At 43.6% G+C, this 21,161-nt stretch overlaps 1 protein-coding gene across 1 annotated transcript; it reads left to right on the top strand.

Annotated features, from left to right (window-relative positions):
- The first annotated feature begins 2,155 nt into the window (after positions 1 to 2,155).
- On the top strand, positions 2,156 to 5,039 carry LOC141700995 (uncharacterized). The gene is made up of 3 exons (XM_074504647.1): positions 2,156 to 3,301; positions 3,539 to 3,658; positions 5,028 to 5,039. Exons 1-3 carry the CDS (start codon positions 2,156 to 2,158, stop codon positions 5,037 to 5,039), a joined length of 1,278 nt encoding a protein of 425 aa, XP_074360748.1.
- Positions 5,040 to 21,161: the final 16,122 nt, after the last annotated feature.

Below are 21,161 nucleotides of genomic sequence, written 5' to 3'. Positions count from 1 at the left end.
ATGCCCGGGAAGCAAAGGACAAGCCGCTCACCAACGTCAATCATCTAAGCCAAAGGCCCCTGGAGCTCTTTGAAAGGGAGGTCGATGATATCGTGTTTAAAGAGAATGATGCAAAATGGGTGCATTACCCTCATACCGATGCCCTAGTCATAAAAATGAAGATTGGGACAGTGAATGTTCACCGAGCAATGGTGGACACCGGGAGCTCGGCTGATGTTTTGACTTATGATGCCTACAAAAAACTGGGATTATTGGATAGAGAATTAACCTCAACAGATGGGCACCTGTACGGGTTCACGGGAGACTCGATCGGAGTGAAAGGGATAATTCGGCTCCCGGTGACCATAGGAGAGGAGCCTCATGTGGCCCCCCAGATTGCTATGTTTACAGTCGTAGACCAGCCTTGTGCCTACAATGTTATAGTGGGCAGACCCCTTATGAGGGCAATGAGGATGGTGACCTCGATCCATCATATGACGATAAAATTCCCAACCCCCACGGGGGTAGGCATCTTGAAGAGCTGTCAATACGAATCCAGGGTCTGCTACAACCAGGCACTCAAAGCGGCCGAGTCAAGAAATACCTCAAGGGAGATAGCTGAAGCAGGTGAGTGCGACATCCCCATGGAAGAGGCAGAGGGCGGGAAAAGAATACGTCCTGAGGGCCACGAGACTTGTAATTTGATTTCAATTGAGGAGTTGCCCGAGAACTACTTCGAGCACATGGGAATTCATGTAGAACCACGCCCAGGGGCCTTACTAATGGAAGCATCTCAGCCCATCATGTTGATACAAGAGGGGATTGTAGAGGAAGCAAGTGATGAAGAAAAGAGCCCAGAACAAATCACTACAAGACTTAGGAGAGGGAAGTTGGCACACAAAGAAACAACAATCACTATGGACCCCCCCTACGGAATCACTCGAACTGTAACTGCAACCTCTGAACGCTTGATAAACCTGACCCAAGCTCACCAGACCGAGCTCAAGGATGCGGAAGGTTTGGCAATCACGGAAATGGAAAAAACTAGCAAGGCTCGAGCAGATTTGGACCCGAGAATGCCCCCAATGGTCGAGAGGGCCGGGGCCGCAGAGGACACAATCCCGATCTTGGTAGACCCAAATGATCCCTCCAAGGTACTCAGAATAGGCTCTAACCTAAGTCCTGACTTGAGAGAGGATCTAGCCCGCTTCCTAAAGGAGAATTTGGATGTCTTTGCATGGTCACACTCCGATATGATAGGGATTGACCCAAATGTCATGTGCCACCGGCTCAACTTGGACCCGAAAAAGAAGGGGGTTAGGCAAAAGAGACGGCCGATTAGTGGAGAGAGGGCAGAGGCCCTCAGAGAAGAAGTGGATAGATTAATGGAGGCAGGACTTGTGAGAGAAGCCTTCTACCCCGTGTGGCTGGCCAACCCCGTGCTTGTCAAGAAGCCCAATGGCAAGTGGAGGACATGTGTAGACTTCACCGACCTGAACAAAGCTTGCCCGAAGGACAGCTTTCCTCTACCCCGCATCGACCAGCTGGTTGATTCCACGGCTGGACACGCGCTGCTTAGTTTTATGGATGCTTATTCGGGATATAACCAAATCCCCATGTATGGGCCAGATCAGGAGCACACCTCCTTTATTACTGATCGGGGCCTTTACTGTTACATCGGGATGCCCTTCGGGCTCCTTAATGCGGGGGCAACCTATCAGAGGCTGGTGAATAAGATGTTCAAACATCAATTGGGGAAGACTATGGAGGCCTATGTAGACGACATGCTGGTGAAATCGAAAGAAGCGAGGGATCATGTCCGCCACCTGGCAGAAATGTTCCAGATCCTAAGGGAATACAGAATGAAACTCAACCCCCAGAAATGCGTGTTCGGGGTTGAATCGGGGAAGTTTTTGGGATTTATTGTCAACCATAGAGGCATTGAGGCCAACCCAGCCAAGATACAAGCCCTACTCGAGATGAGATCCCCTCGACGGTTGAAGGATGTTCAAGCTTAACGGGACGAGTGGCTGCCTTAAACCGCTTCGTCTCAAAATCCTCCGATAAATGCCAAGAGTTCTTCAAAGCAATCAAAGGAGTGGGGAGGAACTTTAAGTGGACCGAAGAATGTGAGGAAGCCTTTCAAAACATAAAGAAGCATCTCAGTAGCCCTCCCATGTTGTCCAACCCAAAGGCAGGAGAAACTTTGATCCTATACTTGGCCGTCTCCGACTTTGCAATAAGTGCAGTGTTAGTCCGAGAGGAGGATGGTGTCCAGCTCCCGGTATATTATGTGAGTAAAAGGCTAGTCGATGCCGAGACTCGATACACAAGCCTCGAAAAGCTAGTGTATGCTCTGATTCTGGCCTCCCGAAAACTCAGGCCCTATTTTCAGGCACATAAGATAGAAGTGCGAACCTCCTACCCCCTCAGACAAGTGATGCATAGACCAGAGTCTTCTGGTCGAATGTTGAAGTGGACGGTTGAGCTCGGCCAATTCGAGGTGGATTATAAGCCAAGGACTGCGATCAAAGGCCAAGCCCTGGCCGATTTTGTGCTAGAATTTCCCCCACATCAAGAATTGGAGCCGGGAGCCCTTGTTGTTCTACCTAGCACAGAAGAAGTTGGACTGGAGAGACAAAATAGTGCCCCATGGTGGAGCCTATATGTGGATGGTGCCTCTAACGGTGATGGAGCAGGAGCTGGAATCGAGCTAATCAGCCCAGAGGCTCACAAGATCAGACGTGCGACCCATCTGGCCTTTCATGCAACCAACAATGATGCTGAGTATGAGGCCCTGATCAACGGTCTCAAGCTAGCTTTGGAAATGAAGGTCGAGAATTTAAATGTGTTTAGTGACTCCATGATTGTGGTCTATCAGATAAATGGGGGGTATCAAGCTAAGGGGCCGAGAACAGAGCTTTACCTGAAGTGCGCACAGAGGATAATCGCAAGATTCAACGAGGTGAGGCTGGAACTAATCCCGTGTGGGCAGAATGAAGGCACGGACGAGCTAGCTAAGCTCGGCTCACGCCGCGAGAGCACTTTGCTAGGGACCGTGCCCCTTGATATACAGAGGCAACCCAGTGTGCCCGAGCACGAGGTGGGCAGCCTCAGTAATGAGCTTGGCCCCACGTGGATGACATCTATTCTAGCATACATAAGAGAAGGTTCACTTCCGGACGAAAAGAACGAGGCAAGAAGAATAAAATACAAAGCAGCCCGCTATGTGATATACGACGAGATTCTATACAGAAGAGGGTTCAGTGTTCCTCTTCTCAAATGCATACATGGGGAGGAATGCAACTACATCCTAAGGGAGGTACACGAGGGTATTTGTGGCAATCACTCGGGGGGTAGCTCTCTAGCTCAGAAAATCCTCCGTCAAGGCTACTACTGGCCAACGCTGAAAAAAGACGCCTTTGAATTCTCCCGAGCTTGTGATAAGTGTCAGCGATATGCCAATTATTACAACAACCCCGTGGCCTCTCTCACATCCCTCATGAGCCCCTGGCCCTTCTCCATGTGGGGAATTGATCTGATTGGGGAACTCCCGAAGGCCAGGGGAGGCGTCAAGTATGCGGTAGTTGCGGTAGACTATTTCACTAAGTGGGCAGAGGTCGAGCCCCTAGCCACTATCACAGCGAGAAAGCTCAGGGAGTTTGTATACAGGGCTATTGTATGTCGCTATGGCATCCCTTACAAGCTGATATCTGACAATGGGAAACAATTTGATAGCAAGGAGATGCGAGAGTTTTGTGAGCAGCTGGGGATTCAGAAGAGCTTTAGCACAGTCTGCCACCCCCAGAGTAACGGGCAGACAGAGGCTGTTAATAAAATCATTAAGAATACCTTAAAGGCAAAGCTTGAAGAGAAGAAAGGAGCATGGCCAGAAGAACTCGCCCAGGTCCTATGGTCTTACAACACTACACCCCGAACCACAACTGGAGAGACCCCTTTCTCTCTGGTGTATGGGTGTGAAGCTATGGTGCCCGTTGAAGTGGGAGCAGGATCTTTTCGAAGGGACAACTATGACTCAGAGGCAAACGAGGTCAATCATCGGCTCTATTTGGATATGATCGAAGAAACTCGAGAAGAGGCTCAGATCAGGATTGCGGCATATCAGCAGAGGACAGCTAGGCATTACAACAGTAAGGTTCGAGCCCGAACTTTCAAGGTGGGAGATTTAGTTCTGCGCCGGGTCATGCCAAATACCAAGGTGGTGAGTCACGGAGTCTTGGGAGCAAATTGGGAAGGCCCTTACAAGATAAAATCGGTGCTCTGGGAGGGAACCTACCACCTTAATGATATGCAAGACAAGTTTATCCCAAGAGCCTGGAATGCGGAACACCTTCGCAAGTATTATCAGTAATATTATTCTTTTCAGACTTAGTATTATCTTCAAATATTCCTAAGTCTCGGGGGGTAGTGCCATATAGGTGCCTCCCTGAGACCACAAGCATGTATTCCTTTCACTCCCCATTATCTATGAATAAACGATTGATCTCTATTTGTGCACTTGATATTTTAACTTCTGTTAATAGATTAAATACCCAGCAGGGGACCCCATCCTTGGGAACCCATGCGAGGACAGAACAGTTGTTTTATTAACATGTTAAATTAAGCTGGGCCCCGACCCGCATGATGCCAAGAACATGAAACGAGCCGGGCCACGGCCCGCTTAGACAAATACGAACACATAGTAGATAAAAGATGTGGATAGAGATATAGGCCCGCGATGCGAGCTCATACCCTGGCCCTCAAAACCATAAATGTGACCCAGGGGGCCCAGCCCTCCATCAAACATACTCAAAGTCGCATGATGCGAGGAGAAGACACATGCGAGCTCCTAGTGCGAGCATACCTACAACACCTGCGAGTCGATGCGGGCTTGTTCCACTTGGCATTCTCTTTCAATGGTTGTTTGATTGAACAAATGACACGAGCTGAATAAATTGGGCTCGCAGTGAAGGGGTAACGCTCGCCATAAGCGGCCAGAGTTATGATTACTTTTTGGTCAGTAGAAGCATGGTAAAAAAAAAAACCAGCTAGCACCGTAAAGACATACGCGGGCACAAAAAACTTAGACATTTTATACAAACAAAAGTTAAATAAGTTATGCCCCGAGGCAGAATATTTCAAATACAAATGCGAGGCGAGAGGGGTGCCCGCTTACCCAGTCAAAAGTCTAGTTCTAATCAAAATTACATTAAGGGTTATCAGCCTCTGCTCCCTCACGATTTTCACCAGCGACCTGGGCCTTCTCGGCCGCGAGCCGAGCCTCCTCAGCAATTTGAGCATCCCTCTCCATCTCCAGCTTCAACTTGTCAGCATGCCTCGCTGTGCTCGCACCCAGAGCCGCCCAATCGAAGTCAAGAACCTTCTTCATAAAGATTTTCATGAAATTCCTGGCCCCCAGGTTCCTAGCATCAGCGAGGGCGGCCTCACGGCCCTCGGTCAGGGCAGAGACTGATCCCTCCAGCTCGAGCACCCTCTCCTCGAGGGCATCCTTCTCCTTCTTACATGCCTCAGCAGCCAGGTCATGAGCCTCCTTCTGCTTCCTTAGGGCCTTGTCGTGAGCAGCGTTCAGGTTAACTATCTTCTGATTATAGTTGTTCACCAGCGTAACTTTCTCTTGCCCGTGCTCAGCGACCTTACTCTGAAGGGACTTGACTTTAGCCTCGAGCTTTGTGTTGGTCTGGCTGAGGGCTCGCATTTCTCGAGCCTTAGATAACTGACGATAGTATACTTCGGCCGCGGCTCGGGAGAGTGCATCCTGGTTAACCTCGAGAGCAGAAGAAGACCAATCCTTTAAATCCTGCTCGCTGATGTGACCTTGGGCGAGCCGGCCGAATGTGGTCGCAACCATATTGGCAGAAGAAGAAGAGGGAAGAGGAGCATCAGAGGGAGCAGCTTTCTTTGGCTCAGGCTCGCCAGTTTTTCCTTCTTTACCTCTATGCCTCTTTAGTCGAGGAGAGGGCCCTGAATCCTTGAGATGCTCGGAGAGAGTAGTCATGCGGGCCGGAGGATTGGCCTGAGAGCGAGCCCTTATGCTCGCAGCTGCGGGTTGAACTGGGCCCGAGGCCGCAGCCTGCTCAGCCTCTTCCATGAAGGGGATAGGGGAGATGGCCATTTCTGAAAAAGAAAACAACAAAGCAATAGATTAGTCACAGCAAGATGTAAAGGAAAGAAGTAATGCGAGCAGGTGAAAAAATACGGAGAATTAAAGTGCGATGTGAAACAAGATGCATGCATGAAAAGTGAGCACACGAGCACACGAGCTCGCGCATGTGAGCAGCCAGGCCCGGACGTGCGGGCCCGATATTCTTACCCTTTCTGGATCTCTTCCTAGATTTCTTCTGAGGAGTCAGCCTCACTCCTTCCTTCAAAAACCCACATGCGACCAGATTGGAGGTCGTTATGAGTTTTCGGATGTCCCGGTCCGCCTTAGGAAGGTTTAGAAGACTGTCCGCGTTTATCTTTTCCTGTCCCACAAGGACAGTGCGAGGCGGGGTGGCTGGAGATAAAAGAAATTCTTGTTAAAAGGAAAGAGCTATGGTAGAAGAGACGAGAGCGGGCAGGAGAAAACTTACATGGATTATAATAAAAATGAGTCTGGACTCGAGGCACCTCGTGGATATAGAAGTAAGGGCTCTTCCACTTCCCTGAGTTGCTCGGCCCGTTGTGGATGAGGTTCTTCTTGTTGAAGCACGGCCAGATAGAGAAGTAGAAATACCCAAAGTCGTTAGGAGAATGCTTCAAATGGAGGAAGTAACCCAGCTGCCTCGCGGTTAGAGAAGGGTACCCGTATTTGTGGTACATGATGTACAATGCGAGGGCAGCCCGGTATCCGTTTGGATTGATCTGAAGGGGTGCGAGCTGGAAGTACTCGCAAATATCTTTGATGAAGGGATGAAGAGGAGAGGAGATTCCCAGCCTTAATAGGAAGGTGGACAAGACCATGCGAGGCACCCTGCCTCCATTCTCCGAGTGATTGAATCTATAGCATCTCATATGAGGTAGGGGCAAGACAATATGGCCCTCGAGCTGAAACTGCTCAATGTGCTCGGCCAGATGTTTCTGAGTCAGCGAGGTAGGCAGGTCGCGGCAAGCGAGCACCTTAACCTCCTCGTTTGCAGTTGAGCTCTCCTCCCCATCAGGAATGATCTGCCTTCTGAAAACAATCTCACCCTCGAGCTCAGGCTGGGCAGGAGGCACATAAGGCTCAGGAGAGGCTGCGGGGGCATAATTATAGTTACAAATCTTGTACTGACTTGTAACATCTGCCACCTCCTCGCTCTGAGGAGAGTTATAGGACCAATGCGAGCCGTCCTCTTCACCCTCGAGTCCCAGGATGGGATATTCAGCAGCTACAGGCTCTTTTCCTTTCTTCCTGGTGTCATAGTATGCACTCCCCAGGTCGCTGTCAGTTGATTCTGAGTCAAGGTGAATGGGGTCGAGGTGGTTAGCTGCTGCTTGCCTCAGACGGGCTGCCCTCTCTTCAGCCATTTCTCTTAAAATCTCCTCGGCTCGGTCTTTATCCAAGGGAGCAGGCTCGCGGTTTAGCAGCTCTTCTACCCCAAGGGAGGCTGGAATATGAGAGAGGTCCACGGGCCTATTTCTCCAATTATATATATTCTTCTCCCTGGTAAAATCCTCAGGGTTCGGGTCGAGGTGAATATCAAGCGAGCCGGATCCAGCTGCTCGCATCGAGTTCTCAACTCTGGCAATGTTCAGAGCCCCTTGAGGGGTGATAGCTGAGCCGGGAGAGATAGGTTGACTAAGACGACCAGAAAGAGAGGTCAGCTCGCGTTGGAAGTCCTCGGAGCCTCGCTGCTCAGGAGGGTATTGGTTTAATGGAGATGGAGTAGCTGAAGAGCAAGCCGGGCTAGCAGAGGTGCGAGCCGGGCTCGAGGAAGAGCGAGATGATCCATAGGAGCGGGCTGAAGACGCACTCGACATCTGTAAAAGATGGTGAAAATTAGTGTGTGGCCCTAAAAAGAAAACAAAAAAAACAAGTATGGGATCGCACCTAAGTGTCCTCACATCTCACACGGGATCGCACCTAAGTATCTAAATGAGCGAAAGAGCTCGCATCGCGCGTTATGGTTGTGTGTGAACTCGCATCGAACAGGTGGTGTGTGCTCGCATGGTGTGCGTGAATAAAGCATGAATAAAAAATGGGCTCGAATCGAAGAGTACCTGTGGGAGAGGTGTATGAAGATCCTGATGAATCTGGTCCCGGAGAATATCGCCGCCGGTAGACGGTTCTTGTTGAAATGATAATCTTCGCCGTGGTAGATCCTTGAGCAAATTGAGCAGCAATTCAGGAAGTGTTCTTTGAAATGTGAGAAATGAATTGAAATCTCACATATTTATAGGAGATAGGAGAGAGAAAGGAGGAGGCGACACGTGTCGTCATCTCATAAGATGACACGAATCCCCACGCCAGCTGTCCAACGACTGTCAAAATGAATGCAAAGATGAAAGGCATGCGAGGCGAGACACGCGAGGCGGCTTGGTGTGGCCTGGTGGGCTCACACTTGCGAGGCCATAAAAAGATTAGAAAATACCTAGCCTCAAGATGCGACCAGGAATTTTGGGGGGTAGTTGTTATGCCCGCTTTCGGCCATGGGCCCTAAACAGGTCCCTGTGGGTGCACTAAATAGCTGGACTCTTGTGTGTGGGCTAGAACCATGGATTTATATGAGTTGGGCCAGCACATGCGGGCTGGGCTCGTAACATGCGAGCTGGGTTCACATGCGAGCTGGGCTCATGACATGAGAGCTAGGCTCAAACATGCGAGCTGGGCTCAAGTGAGGACATGCGAGCTGGGCTCACACATGTAAGGTGAGCTCACATTTGTCATTTGGGCTCTCATATGCGAGCTGAGCTCGGTTGTGCCCACGCGAGGTGGGCTCAGGTGCCTTCATGCGAGGTGGGCTTAGCTGCCCACACGCGGGCTGAGCTCATTAGCCCACATCTTATAGAAACAGAGGTAACATTATATTTATTATTTGAAGGCGGTGCGGGCCGAGGTGACCAGGCCGGGCCGCATCGAAAGACTTTGTGTGCAACATGGAAAGTGACTCATAGATGACTGAGTTGCTCGTAGATTTCGGGGTCGACACGGGTTGTTCCTACAATCACGGGAAGGATTGCGGAGATGCCGCGAGATTGTAGGAAGCGTGTGGAGCCGATCGAGATCTACGTGACTAATTGGCTGAAGGCCTGACTTTATCGTGGGCTTGGGCTGCACGGGCTGAAGAGTCCTAACCCTAGCCTACGTGACTTGTTCCCCAAGAACTACGTGAGGCTTGATCCCTATAAATAGGGTACGTAGGCACTTGTATGGGACATGAGTCGACACTTGACAGAGAATAACAAACCCTATTCTTTCTTAAGGAGTCCACATACAAGCTCAGCCACCACCAAACAACCTTCCTCCGCCCTCAAACACCGTCCTTGATCTTTGTTCCACCCATTAACCTCCACAACATTGTTATACGAAATTCTCCCTATAACACATATATATATATACGTGTGTACCCGGTGTGTATGTGTGTGTGTGTATGTGTGTGTGTGTGAGGCGCGGTGGCGCGTGTGTTACCTGTACAGTGATGCGGTTGTGTGTTTGGTTGGGCTGGTTATTGGGCTTGCAGTTGGGCTCTACTATTGGGCTTATTTTGTGAGCTTGTTTTTGCAGTTGGGTTTTTGGATTGTTTTGTTTGGGCCTGTTCGTGTAGCAGATTGGTTATTGTAAATTGATTTTGATTCTTTTTATTTACTTAATTTTTCTGCAGAGAAATAAATGAGTATCATTTGTGAAATAAAAGAATTTCGTGGTGAGAAAATAATATTAATCGGTATGATTTATTTGGGAACCCGTATTATATCGGGCACCAATAAATTGTGCCGTCGTTGACGATGAACTTCGGTGAGTCAACGGTGGACGGTGATGACGATGTTCTGAGTCCTAAATTCTATAAATAAATAAAATAAAATAATTATGTAAAATATGTTTGGATTTAGATAATTAATTTTTATTGGTGTTGGGTTGTTCGGAATAATATTGTGGATGGTTGAGAATTGTTGACGTCGATTATAATCGACGGGTAGTCTTATAAATAAAGAAGTTGCTGCCAAAATTTTCTAAAAATATATTTGTAATCGTACATAATTATGTGTTACGTGTTACTCCTATTTATGTTCGAGAGATGTGATTACATGATTATGTGTATAATAATAATATGAGTCGGGTTGTCGGATTTGGGTCATTAGGATTTGAGGATATCAAGCATGGTATAACTAATTAGGGTATTCTGTAAATGTAGATCCCAGTCGAGTTATTCCAGGATCAAAGTCAGCGTGAAAGCTATTTAGGGTTTGTAAAGCGTTGCGAGGCAAGTACCCCTGACCATTCTTTTATGGTTCAGTGCATATGAATAGCTAAATGTTTTATTCTCGTAATGGAACAGAAACGTTTTAAGTTACGTATCCCCTGTAGTTAAAAAATCACTGTTTTCGAATTATTTTGGGGAAAAATAACTTCGAAAGGTACCTGTCTCAAATGAAATGAATTGCGAAACAGATTTTATATGTGTGCTGGTTAATTAAATGATTTTTAAAATGAGATAGGTACAAGTGTTTTGAAAACTGGATAAAATGGTTAGATATGGGATACATTGGGGCCAGGGTAGGCCTATTGAGGTGGCGTAAGAGGCTAATTCGGTTGTGTGCATTATAAAACCGATTAGTCCAGTAGGTCAGAGACCTAGCTAGTCTCTGAGTTTCAGAACAGGTAAATGGGATGACAGTTAGAGTCGTCTGGTGTTGATAGCCTCATCAGCTGTCTTCACATATCCGCTATGTATCTGATTGGGATTTGTGAATTATATGAAAGCATGATTGATTGATACAATGGTTTTATAAAATGATTAGCATGCTAAAATTGGACTCTGGTATTACGCAGCACACTACAATGTTATTTTCACAAAGCATGCTAATTAGTGATATCCAGTTGCTTTGATTATCATTATGAAATGTTGATATCATGATTACAGCTCTGTTCCCATTATTGTTACATTACTGTTTTAATCTGTTATTCATATTTGGTACTGCTGAGTGATTATACTCACCCTTGCAAACTATTATGTATATTTCGCAGATGCCTAGAAGATCAGTCAGACCGACCCGTGTTTCCGCCCCTACTGGACCTGGCTCCTTTGAGGTAGTTTGTATCAGACCATGAGGTCTGAAGAGTTGCTGAATAAAGTTAGTGTGTCTTAGATATTGAATAAAGAGTTTGTAATAATGAGAACCTGAATTATACTTGAACCTGGATCGGATCTTGGTTTGGGGTCAAGTTAGTATATTTTAATAATAATTTTGTTGTTTATATTTTTGGTAATTGTGTTTAGTGACATCAACTCCTGACCCCGGGGTTGAGGCCGTCACAGTTGGTATCAGAGCTACAGGTTCAAGTCCCTGATTCAGGTTAGGGATTGTGTTAAGTAGGTGATAACGTGAGACTTTAAGTGTGAGTCGGCAACTCAAATAGAGGAGCAAACCTTTAGAGTCAGTCGAGGGTTCCGACGGCGTTACCCTGGCATCTATTAAATGTTTTGATAGAATTGCCTTGACCTGGTTGTGTCTTGTCTGTATATTATTATGTTGGCAGTGGCCTATTGCGATTTCGAGCTCTCCATCTCGGGAGAATCCTTCTAATTCGGATAGCTCAGATTCTGAGAGACCTCTTGATGCTGTTACCGAGGAGACCCCTATGCCTCCTCCACCAGTCCCTTCTTTTGTGCCTTGAGACATCCCTGGACCTGGTCCTCGTCCCCGTTGGGTACGCAGGTCTGTGTCTACTGTCAGGGATTTCCCTCCCGGCTGCGGTCCCAGTTCTTCCATGATGAGACCTTCGGTACCTCCTGTGGCCCCTAGTGGTACTTCTTCATCGATCCCTTATCATGTCCATAGAGCGGTGAATACTTCCTTTATCAGAGATCAGAGTCCAGAGTTTGCTGCCCAGTTGGACAGGTACCTATTGCACCATTTCAGGGTATTTCTGCCCCTTCCCCTGAGGTGCGAGCCCGTGTGCGAGCATTGACCCAGATGGCTGTAGAGAGAGCTAGATTTGTTGACCATTTCATTAGCTCAGAGTTCAGAGCTGTGCAGTATCAGGACCTAGTGAACTGGCTAGTGTTTGAGCTAGGTTCCATTGGTGGCAGTGGTAGTGGCTAGACAGAGTTGCAGTAGAGGGATGCAGAGCTCAGAGTTGACTTCTAGGAGTTCTGTAGTTGTTTACTTTGTATATGTACCTTATGTTGTGATAGGTTGTAGTAGGCGAGGCTGTTATAACAGTCAATTTTGGTGTGTATTCGGATGGTTCTTTATAGTTGGATTTTCAGTTGTACTGGTTGGATTCTGTTGGTTATTGTATTTTAGCTGCTTTATCTTATTGTTCAGTTTTTATATATTATGCGTTGCTATTATTGTTGTTATTATTATTGTTGTTTCTGTTGCTAGCATTTTTAGATTATAATCATTCACTCAGGACGGATCCAATTATAATGGGGGATGAGAATATTGTCTTAGTGGCAACGCTCTCCTGATGCATAAATATAAACTGCTGGAGCAATCCATTTTCTTATATAGGACTATTATGTTTCAGGAGATGCCACCAAAGAGAAATTCTCAGCCCAATAACGGATCTGGTGGGGATCCTTCCATGAGTGATTTGATGAACTTGTTGCGTCAGCAGACTGTACAGCTGGCCCAACAGCAACAACAATTCCAGCAACAACAGCAGCAACAACAACAGCAACAGCAACTCATACAGCAACAACAATAGCAAATCCAACAGCAGCAACTACAAATCCAACAGCAGCATGAGACGAGAGGGGCAAATCAAGGTGTTAGTTTTAAGTCTTTTCAAGCAGTGAAGCCCCCAGAGTTTAAAGGAGAGGTAGATCCTGTTGCTGCCAGGATATGGTTAAAGGAAATCGAAAAAGCGTTTGCGCTCACTAAGGTGAGTGAGGATTTAAAGACTGGTTATGCTAGTTATTTTCTGAGGAATGATTCAAATTATTGGTGGGAATCTACACGAGCCCTAGAAGGAGAAGGTCCAGTTCCCTGGGCCAGATTCACAGAATTGATTTTGGAAAAATACTTTCCAGCTTGTCTCCAAAGTCAAATGGAGATGGAATTTTTGGAGCTGAAACAAGGAAATAGGAGTGTCACGGAATATGAAGTGAAGTTTATGGAGTTGGCCCGTATAGCACTGGAATATGTGAGTTTAGAAGCCCAACGAGCAAAGCGGTTTCAACAAGGGTTGAAGCCAGAAATAAGGAGTGGAGTTGTAGCCTTACAACTCAAGACATATACTTCAATAGTTCAGGCTGCCCTGGTGATAGAAAGTGATCAGAAATTAGCTGCAAAAGAGCAGGGTGAGAAGAAAAGAAAATTCGAAAGTGGACCTGCAAAGTCTGAATCAGGAATAGCAAGTCGAAAGTTCCTGCGTTGGTTTGGCAGAAATAAGAATAAAAAGTTTAAAGGGCAGAACTTTCCCCAAGTTAAGCCCGGTACAACATCAGTTAACTCTGCCCCGACGAGAATGAGTAAGCCAGTAGTTGATTGTAAGACGTGTGGGAAAAAGCACAGTGGGCAGTGCCGAGAGAATTAATTATTTTAAATGTGGACAGAAGGGTCACTATTCTACGGAATGTAAGTATGAGATTCAAGGAGTTACTTATTTTAGTTGTGGCAAAGTGGGACACATAGCTAGGAATTGCAAGTCAGTGATTCAAGGTAATATTGGAAATAGTGTGTCCCAAGGACCAGCAACCAGTACTGCGAGAGCTAGGACTTTTAAGATGACCCAAAAGTCTCCAGTTCATGATTCTGATGTGGTTGCAGGTACGCTTACTCTAAATTCCGTACCTGTTAACGTTTTGTTTGATTCAGGAGTGTCCAAATCTTTTATATCTGTGAATTGTGTGAATAAAGTGCAATTAATGTTAGAAGACTTAGATGAACCCTTAATTATAGAAGTGGCTATTAAAGATAAAGTACCTGTAAAACAATTTTGTCCTAATTGTTCCCTAGAGATTTCGGGGTATATATTCCCTGTTGACTTAATACCCTTCGAGTTGGGAGATTTTGATGTTATTTTAGGTATGGATTGGTTGTCTCGATATAGGGAAAATATTGATTGTAAGAAAAAGAGAGTTGTTATGTACACCTCAGATAATAGAAGGATCAGTTATCAAGGGCAGAGGCAAGATAGGAAGTTTCTCTCAGTGATGCAAGCAAGTAGATTGCTGAGACAAGGATGTGAAGCGTACTTGGCTCATGTAGTGGATACGAAGAAAGAGACCCCTATTTTGGATGAAATCCTTATAGTAAGAGAATTCCCTGATGTTTTTCCAGAAGAATTACCAGGATTGCCACCTGATCGTGAGATAGAGTTTTCCCTTGATTTGGTACCTGGAGCTGAACCAGTTTCTAAGGCTCCATACAGAATGGCCCCGATGGAAATGAAAGAATTAGCTAAGCAACTTCAGGAACTATTGGATAAAGGAGTTATTCGACCCAGTATTTCCCCGTGGGGTGCTCCAGTGTTATTTGTGAAGAAAAAGGATGGAAGTATGAGATTGTGCATTGATTATAGAGAGTTAAATAAGTTGACAATAAAGAATAAGTATCCATTGCCACGAATCGACGATTTGTTTGATCAGCTTAAGGGCGCATGTTACTTCTCAAAAATTGATTTAAGATCTGGCTACCACCAATTGAAGATAAAGCCGGAAGATATCCCCAAAACTGCATTTCGAACAAGGTATGGCCATTATGAGTTTCTAGTGATGTCGTTTGGATTGACGAATGCGCCAGCAGCTTTCATGGATTTGATGAATAGGGTATATAAGGAATATTTGGATAAATTTCTTATTGTATTTATTGATGACATCCTCATATATTCGAAGAATCCAGAAGATCACGCAGTACATCTGCAGATTGCACTTCAAAAGTTAAGAGAAAAGCAATTGTATGCTAAGTTTTCTAAGTGTGAGTTTTGGCTGACGGAAGTACAGTTCCTTGGTCACGTAATAAGTAAAGAAGGTATCAAAGTAGACCCGGTAAAGATTGAAGCCGTATCAAAATGGGAGCAACCGAAGACACCAACGGAAATAAGAAGTTTTCTTGGATTAGCAGAATATTATCGAAGGTTTGTGAAAGATTTCTCGAAGATTGCATCCCCACTAACCAAGTTGACCAAGAAGAATGAGAAGTTCGTTTGGACGGAAAAGTGTGAAGAGAGTTTCCAGAAGTTAAAACGAAGATTAGTGACGGCTCCAGTATTAGCATTACCAGATGAGACGGGAAACTTTGTAATTTATAGTGATGCTTCTCTAAAAGGATTGGGATGTGTGTTAATGCAACATGACAAAGTGATTGCGTATGCCTCCAAACAACTAAAGCCTCACGAGCAGAAATATCCAGTTCATGACCTTGAATTGGCGGCTATAGTATTTGCTTTAAAGTTATGGCGTCATTACTTGTATGGCGAGAAATGTGACATTTATACAGACCATAAGAGCCTAAAGTATATATTCACGCAGAAAGATCTGAACATGAGGAAGAGAAGGTGGTTAGAGTTGATTAAGGACTATGATTATTCGATTAATTATCACCCAGGTAAAGCCAATGTAGTGGCTGATGCCTTGAGTAGAAAGGAAAGGCTGAATATGATTAAGATTGCGGAAGAGTTGGCATGAGACTTAGAAAGAATGGAAATCGAAGTTTGAGGATCTAACGGAAGTCAAGAGCAACTATATGAAATTACTTTCTAGCCGGCCTTGATGGAAAAGATTAGAAGATGTCAAGAAGGAGTTATAGAATAAGAGTTGGATACTTTAACAGGAGAAGAGTTGTGTACTCAAAAATATAGTCAAGGTTTATATAGGTTTTCATCCAGAGTTTGGATTCCTGATGTAACAGAGTTAAAGAACGAAGTATTGCAGGAAGCACATAACTCTAGGTTTTCTATCCACCCTGGTAGTACCAAGATGTACCAGGATTTGAAGAGAAATTTTTGGTGGCCAGGAATGAAGAAGGATATTGCCAATTGGGTAGGTAAATGTCACGTGTGTCAGACGGTGAAAGCAGAGCATCAACGACCGAGTGGATTGTTGTAACCTTTGAAGATTCCCCAATGGAAATGGGAAGACATTGCTATGGATTTTGTAGTGGGATTGCCAAAGACGAGAGCAAATCATGATGCTATTTGGGTAATCATTGATAGATTGACTAAGTCGGCGCATTTCCTTCCGATTAATGTGAGGTATTCGTTGGAAAGGCTAGTAAAGTTATACTTGGATGGGATAGTTACCAAACATGGAGTTCTTGTTTCTATAGTGTCGGATCGAGACCTTAGATTTAATTCCAGGTTCTGGACTAAATTCCAAGAGTTCCTAGAAACGAAATTGAATATGAGCACCGCCTATCACCCTCAGACGGATGGCCAAAGTGAAAGGACGATTCAGACCATAGAGGATATGTTGAGAGTCTGTGTTCTAGATTTTAAGGGTAATTGGGACGAGCACCTACCTTTGATTGAGTTCTCGTATAATAACAGCTACCATGCCAGTATAGGGATGCCACCTTATGAAGCTTTGTATGGACGAAAGTGTAGATCACCATTGTACTGGGATGAGGTAGGAGAAAAGAAAGTGTTAGGCCCTGAGTTGGTTCAGCAGACTAGAGATGCCATAGTGTTGATTCGGAAAAGATTGGAAGCAGCTCAAGATAGACAAAGAAAATACGCAGATTTGCATAGGAAAGACATGGACTTTGAGATAGGAGCTTTGGTGTTACTAAAAGTATCGCCTTGGAAAGGGTTAGTACGATTTGGTCGGAAGGGTAAACTTAGTCCTAAATTCATAGGACCCTTTGAGGTTTTGAAGAAAGTGGGAAAGGTCGCTTATGAGATAGCGTTACCACCACAGTGGCAGCACATTCATAATGTGTTCCACGTGTCTATGTTGAAGCCCTATGTCCCTAATTCGAATCAAGTTATAGAATATGAACCGATTGAGCTTCAACCAGATTTGTCCTATGTAGAACAACCGGTTCAGATCCTAGACCATAAGGAACGAGTCCTTAGGAATAAGTCAATTCCTATAATAAAAGTTTTGTGGAGAAATCCTCGAGTAGAAGAGTCTACTTGGGAATTGGAGTCAGACATGCTTGATAAATATCCTCATTTGTTTAGTTAAATTAGATTCTGGGGGCAGAATCTTTTTAAGGGGGAAGGAATATAACGACTCGTGTATTTTTATTTTATTTCTAATATTTGGAAGTATAATAAAAGTTTAAGTAAATAAATAAAAGATGTGTATTGATTTTGGCAGCGGTTATTGATTGTTATTTAATTAATTATGATTTGTTGATATGTGGAATTGAATTGTGTGATTTATTAGTGAGTTACATGATTTTATTTTGCTTGTAAAAGTGATTTTATTGTAATTTTAATTCCATGAATATTTGGGTTGTCTTTAAAATTGGTTTTCTAATTTTATAATTTCAATAATTATTTTTAGGTCTTTATAAAATTGAGAAATCAATATTTTGTTAATTATTCATTTTTAAATAATTTTCTGAGTTTGTTAAATGCTAAAATCCATATTTAATTATGGGAATCTTTAAAAATTATGAAATTTATATTTTATTAAGTTCGTATTATTCGGAGAATTTTAAAATTATTTTGGGAATTTTCGGGAATCGTTTCACCCGCGCGTCGTTTCGTTGTTTGTTAAAGAGCGGGTATAAAGTGCACTTTCGGAATTGTTTTTAAAATTTTGAAAATTATGTTTTAATTAGTTCGGAATATTTCGGATCTTTTTGGATTAGTTGGAATTTATTTCAATGTGTTTTTAATTCTACTTGGTTCGTTAAAAATATATATGTCGGGATATAAATTGGGTTCCGGGGATTCAGAAATCTGGATTAATAATAAGCCAACACGTATCCTGTTTTAACAGGACACGTGTGGCTGCCCTGTTATTTCCTTGGCTTATTTCCCTTTGGTCATTCGGCTGTGTCTTGAACTCTATCGATTCTCTGTTCTCTCTCTTGATTGTTTCTTGCTTTTGCTCGGCTCCTTTCCTCGATTTCCATCTTCTTCCTTTTACTTTGCTTCCCTGGGCTTCGTTTCTCCATTTCTCTATTTTTTCGGCGATCTCTCCGGTGAGCCGCCCCTGTTTTTCGGTTGGCTTGGCTTTGATTTATACAATTGGTATACATATATATATATATATATATATGTGTGTGTGTGTGCCCTGTGTGTATGTGTGTGTGTGTGTATGTGTGTGTGTGTGAGGCGCGGTGGCGCGTGTGTTACCTGTGCAGTGATGCGGTTGTGTGTTTGGTTGGGCTGGTTATTGGGCTTGCAGTTGGGCTCTACTATTGGGCTTATTTTGTGAGCTTGTTTTTGCAGTTGGGTTTTTGGATTGTTTTGTTTGGGCCTGTTCGTGTAGCAGATTGGTTATTGTAAATTGATTTTGATTCTTTTTATTTACTTAATTTTTCTGCAGAGAAATAAATGAGTATCATTTGTGAAATAAAAGAATTTCGTGGTGAGAAAATAATATTAATCGGTATGATTTATTTGGGACCCCTATTATATCGGGCGCCAATAAATTGTGCCGCCGTTGACGATGAACTTCGGTGAGTCAACGGTGGACGGTGATGACGATGTTCTGAGTCCTAAATTCTATAAATAAATAAAATAAAATAATTATGTAAAATATGTTTCGATTTAGATAATTAATTTTTATTGGTGTTGGGTTGTTCGGAATAATGTTGTGGATTGTTGAGAATTGTTGACGTCGATTATAATCGACGGGTAGTCTTATAAATAAAGAAGTTGCTGCCAAAATTTTCTAAAAATATATTTGTAATCGTACATAATTATGTGTTACGTGTTACTCCTATTTATGTTCGAGAGATGTGATTACATGATTATGTGTATAATAATAATATGAGTCGGGTTGTCGGATTTGGGTCATTAGGATTTGAGGATATCAAGCATGTCGGTATAACTAATTAGGGTATTCTGTAATTGTAGATCCCAATCGAGTTGTTCCAGGATCAAAGTCAGCGTGAAAGCTATTAAGGGTTTGTAAAGCGTTGCAAGGCAAGTACCCCTGACCATTCTTTTATGGTTCAGTGCATATGAATAGCTAAATGTTTTATTCTCGTAATGGAACAGAAACGTTTTAAGTTACGTATCCCCTGTAGTTATAAAATCACTATTTTCGAATTGTTTTGGGGAAAAGTAACTTCGAAAGGTACCTGCCTCAAATAAAATGAATTGCGAAACGGATTTTATATGTGTGCTGGTTAATTAAATGATTTTGAAAATGAGATAGGTACAAGTGTTTTGAAAATTGGATAAAACGGTCAGATATGGGATACATTGGGGCCAGAGTAGGCCTATTAAGGTGGCGTAAGAGGCTAATTCGGTTGCGCGCATTATAAAACCGATTAGTCCAGCAGGTCAGAGACCTAGCTAGTCTCTGAGTTCCGGAACAGGTAAATGGGATGGCAGTTAGAGCCGTCTGGTGTTGATAGCCTGATCAGCTGTCTTCACATATCCGCTATGTATCTGATTGGGATTTGTGAATTATATGAAAGCATGATTGATTGATACAGCGGTTTTATAAAATGATTAGCATGCTAAAATTGGACTCTGGTATTACGCAGCACACTACAATGTTATTTTCACAAAGCATTCTAATTAGTGATATCCAGTTGCTTTGATTATCATTATGAAATATTGATATCATGATTACAGCTCTGTTCCCATTATTGTTACATTACTGTTTTAATCTATTATTCATATTTGGTACTGCTGAGCGATTATGCTCACCCTTGCAAACTGTTATGTATATTTCGTATATGCCTAGAAGATCAGTCAGACCGACCCGTGTTTCCGCCCCTACTGGACCTGGCTCCTCTGAGGTAGTTTGTATCAGACCATGAGGTCTGAAGAGTTGCTGAATAAAGTTAATGTGTCTTTGATATTGAATAAAGAGTTTGTAATAATGAGAACCTGAATTATACTTGAACCTGGATCGGATCTTGGTTTGGGGTCAAGTTAGTATATTTTAATAATAATTTTGTTGTTTATATTTTTGGTAATTATGTTTAGTGACGTCAACTCCTGACCCCGGGGTTGAGGCCATCACAATTCCAACCAAAGAATTCCGCTATGGACTCACCGTTCTATCCTGTTAGAAGGTTCTAAGATCGAACCATCCCTCGTTGTAATTTTACGCTATGTAATTATTGACATGCTATCAATTCTCGACGCTCTTGATCTCTGACCTAAACCATCATAACCTTACATGTTAAGCGCACTAATAATATCATGTAGTGTACTTATCTTATGAAGACATTCGTATATTACATTCAAATCTTCCTTAATGGAAATAAAAATCCTCAAGGTTATATCGAACAATATCTCTGCTGAATTCGTTATTCATACGGTATTCAAATCCTCATTGGTAAAATGACACCTTCAATTAGTTTGGGTCAATAATATCAACTATATATTAATAATTAGACTTCATGGTTCTCAAATGTGATGCCCCCTAATGGGCAACCTATAATGAACTAGGAGTAACCAGGCTCGTGTTATCAAAATGAACAAATGGTGTTGGTAATACCTTCTTTACCCCAAATGCGCTAGACACTCAGCTCCGAGTTCTACATCCACATCCTTTCAAAATCATATATGTTTCTAATTTTCTTCTTCTCATCATTCTGGTAATCTCCAATAGTTCTATTAGTCACACTTTAATACGTAAAATATACATTTATCCTAACCTACACATTGGGGCTACATCCGGTAGTCCAATGATGAACTTTGTATGAGCTCTTACAAAATCTCGCATCTAGACAAACTCCTAACACTCTCGTCTCTAAGTACTACAACTTAATACTTTGATACCATTTCTATAACACCCCCAAATTCGGGGTCAGGAATCTGGGTCGTCACGCAATCCTTCACTCATGTGTAACCTGTATTAATTCAATAATCCTACAGATCCCGATCTCTCTCTCTCACACACACACATAAGTTATAGCCTTAAAAACGATGTACAAAATGTAATATT

This window comes from Apium graveolens, unplaced genomic scaffold (assembly GCF_009905375.1).
Source record: "Apium graveolens cultivar Ventura unplaced genomic scaffold, ASM990537v1 ctg3169, whole genome shotgun sequence".
Classification (NCBI taxonomy): domain Eukaryota; kingdom Viridiplantae; phylum Streptophyta; class Magnoliopsida; order Apiales; family Apiaceae; genus Apium; species Apium graveolens.
This window is presented reverse-complemented; position numbering and strand designations above follow the sequence as displayed.

Coding starts and splice junctions, on each gene's coding strand:
- LOC141700995 (XM_074504647.1), top strand. CDS start 2,156: ATGTTGTCCAACCCAAAGGCAGGAGAAACTTTGATCCTATACTTGGCC. Junction 3,302..3,538: donor GCAACTACATCCTAAGGGAG/GTACACGAGGGT, acceptor GAACTCCCGAAG/GCCAGGGGAGGCGTCAAGTA.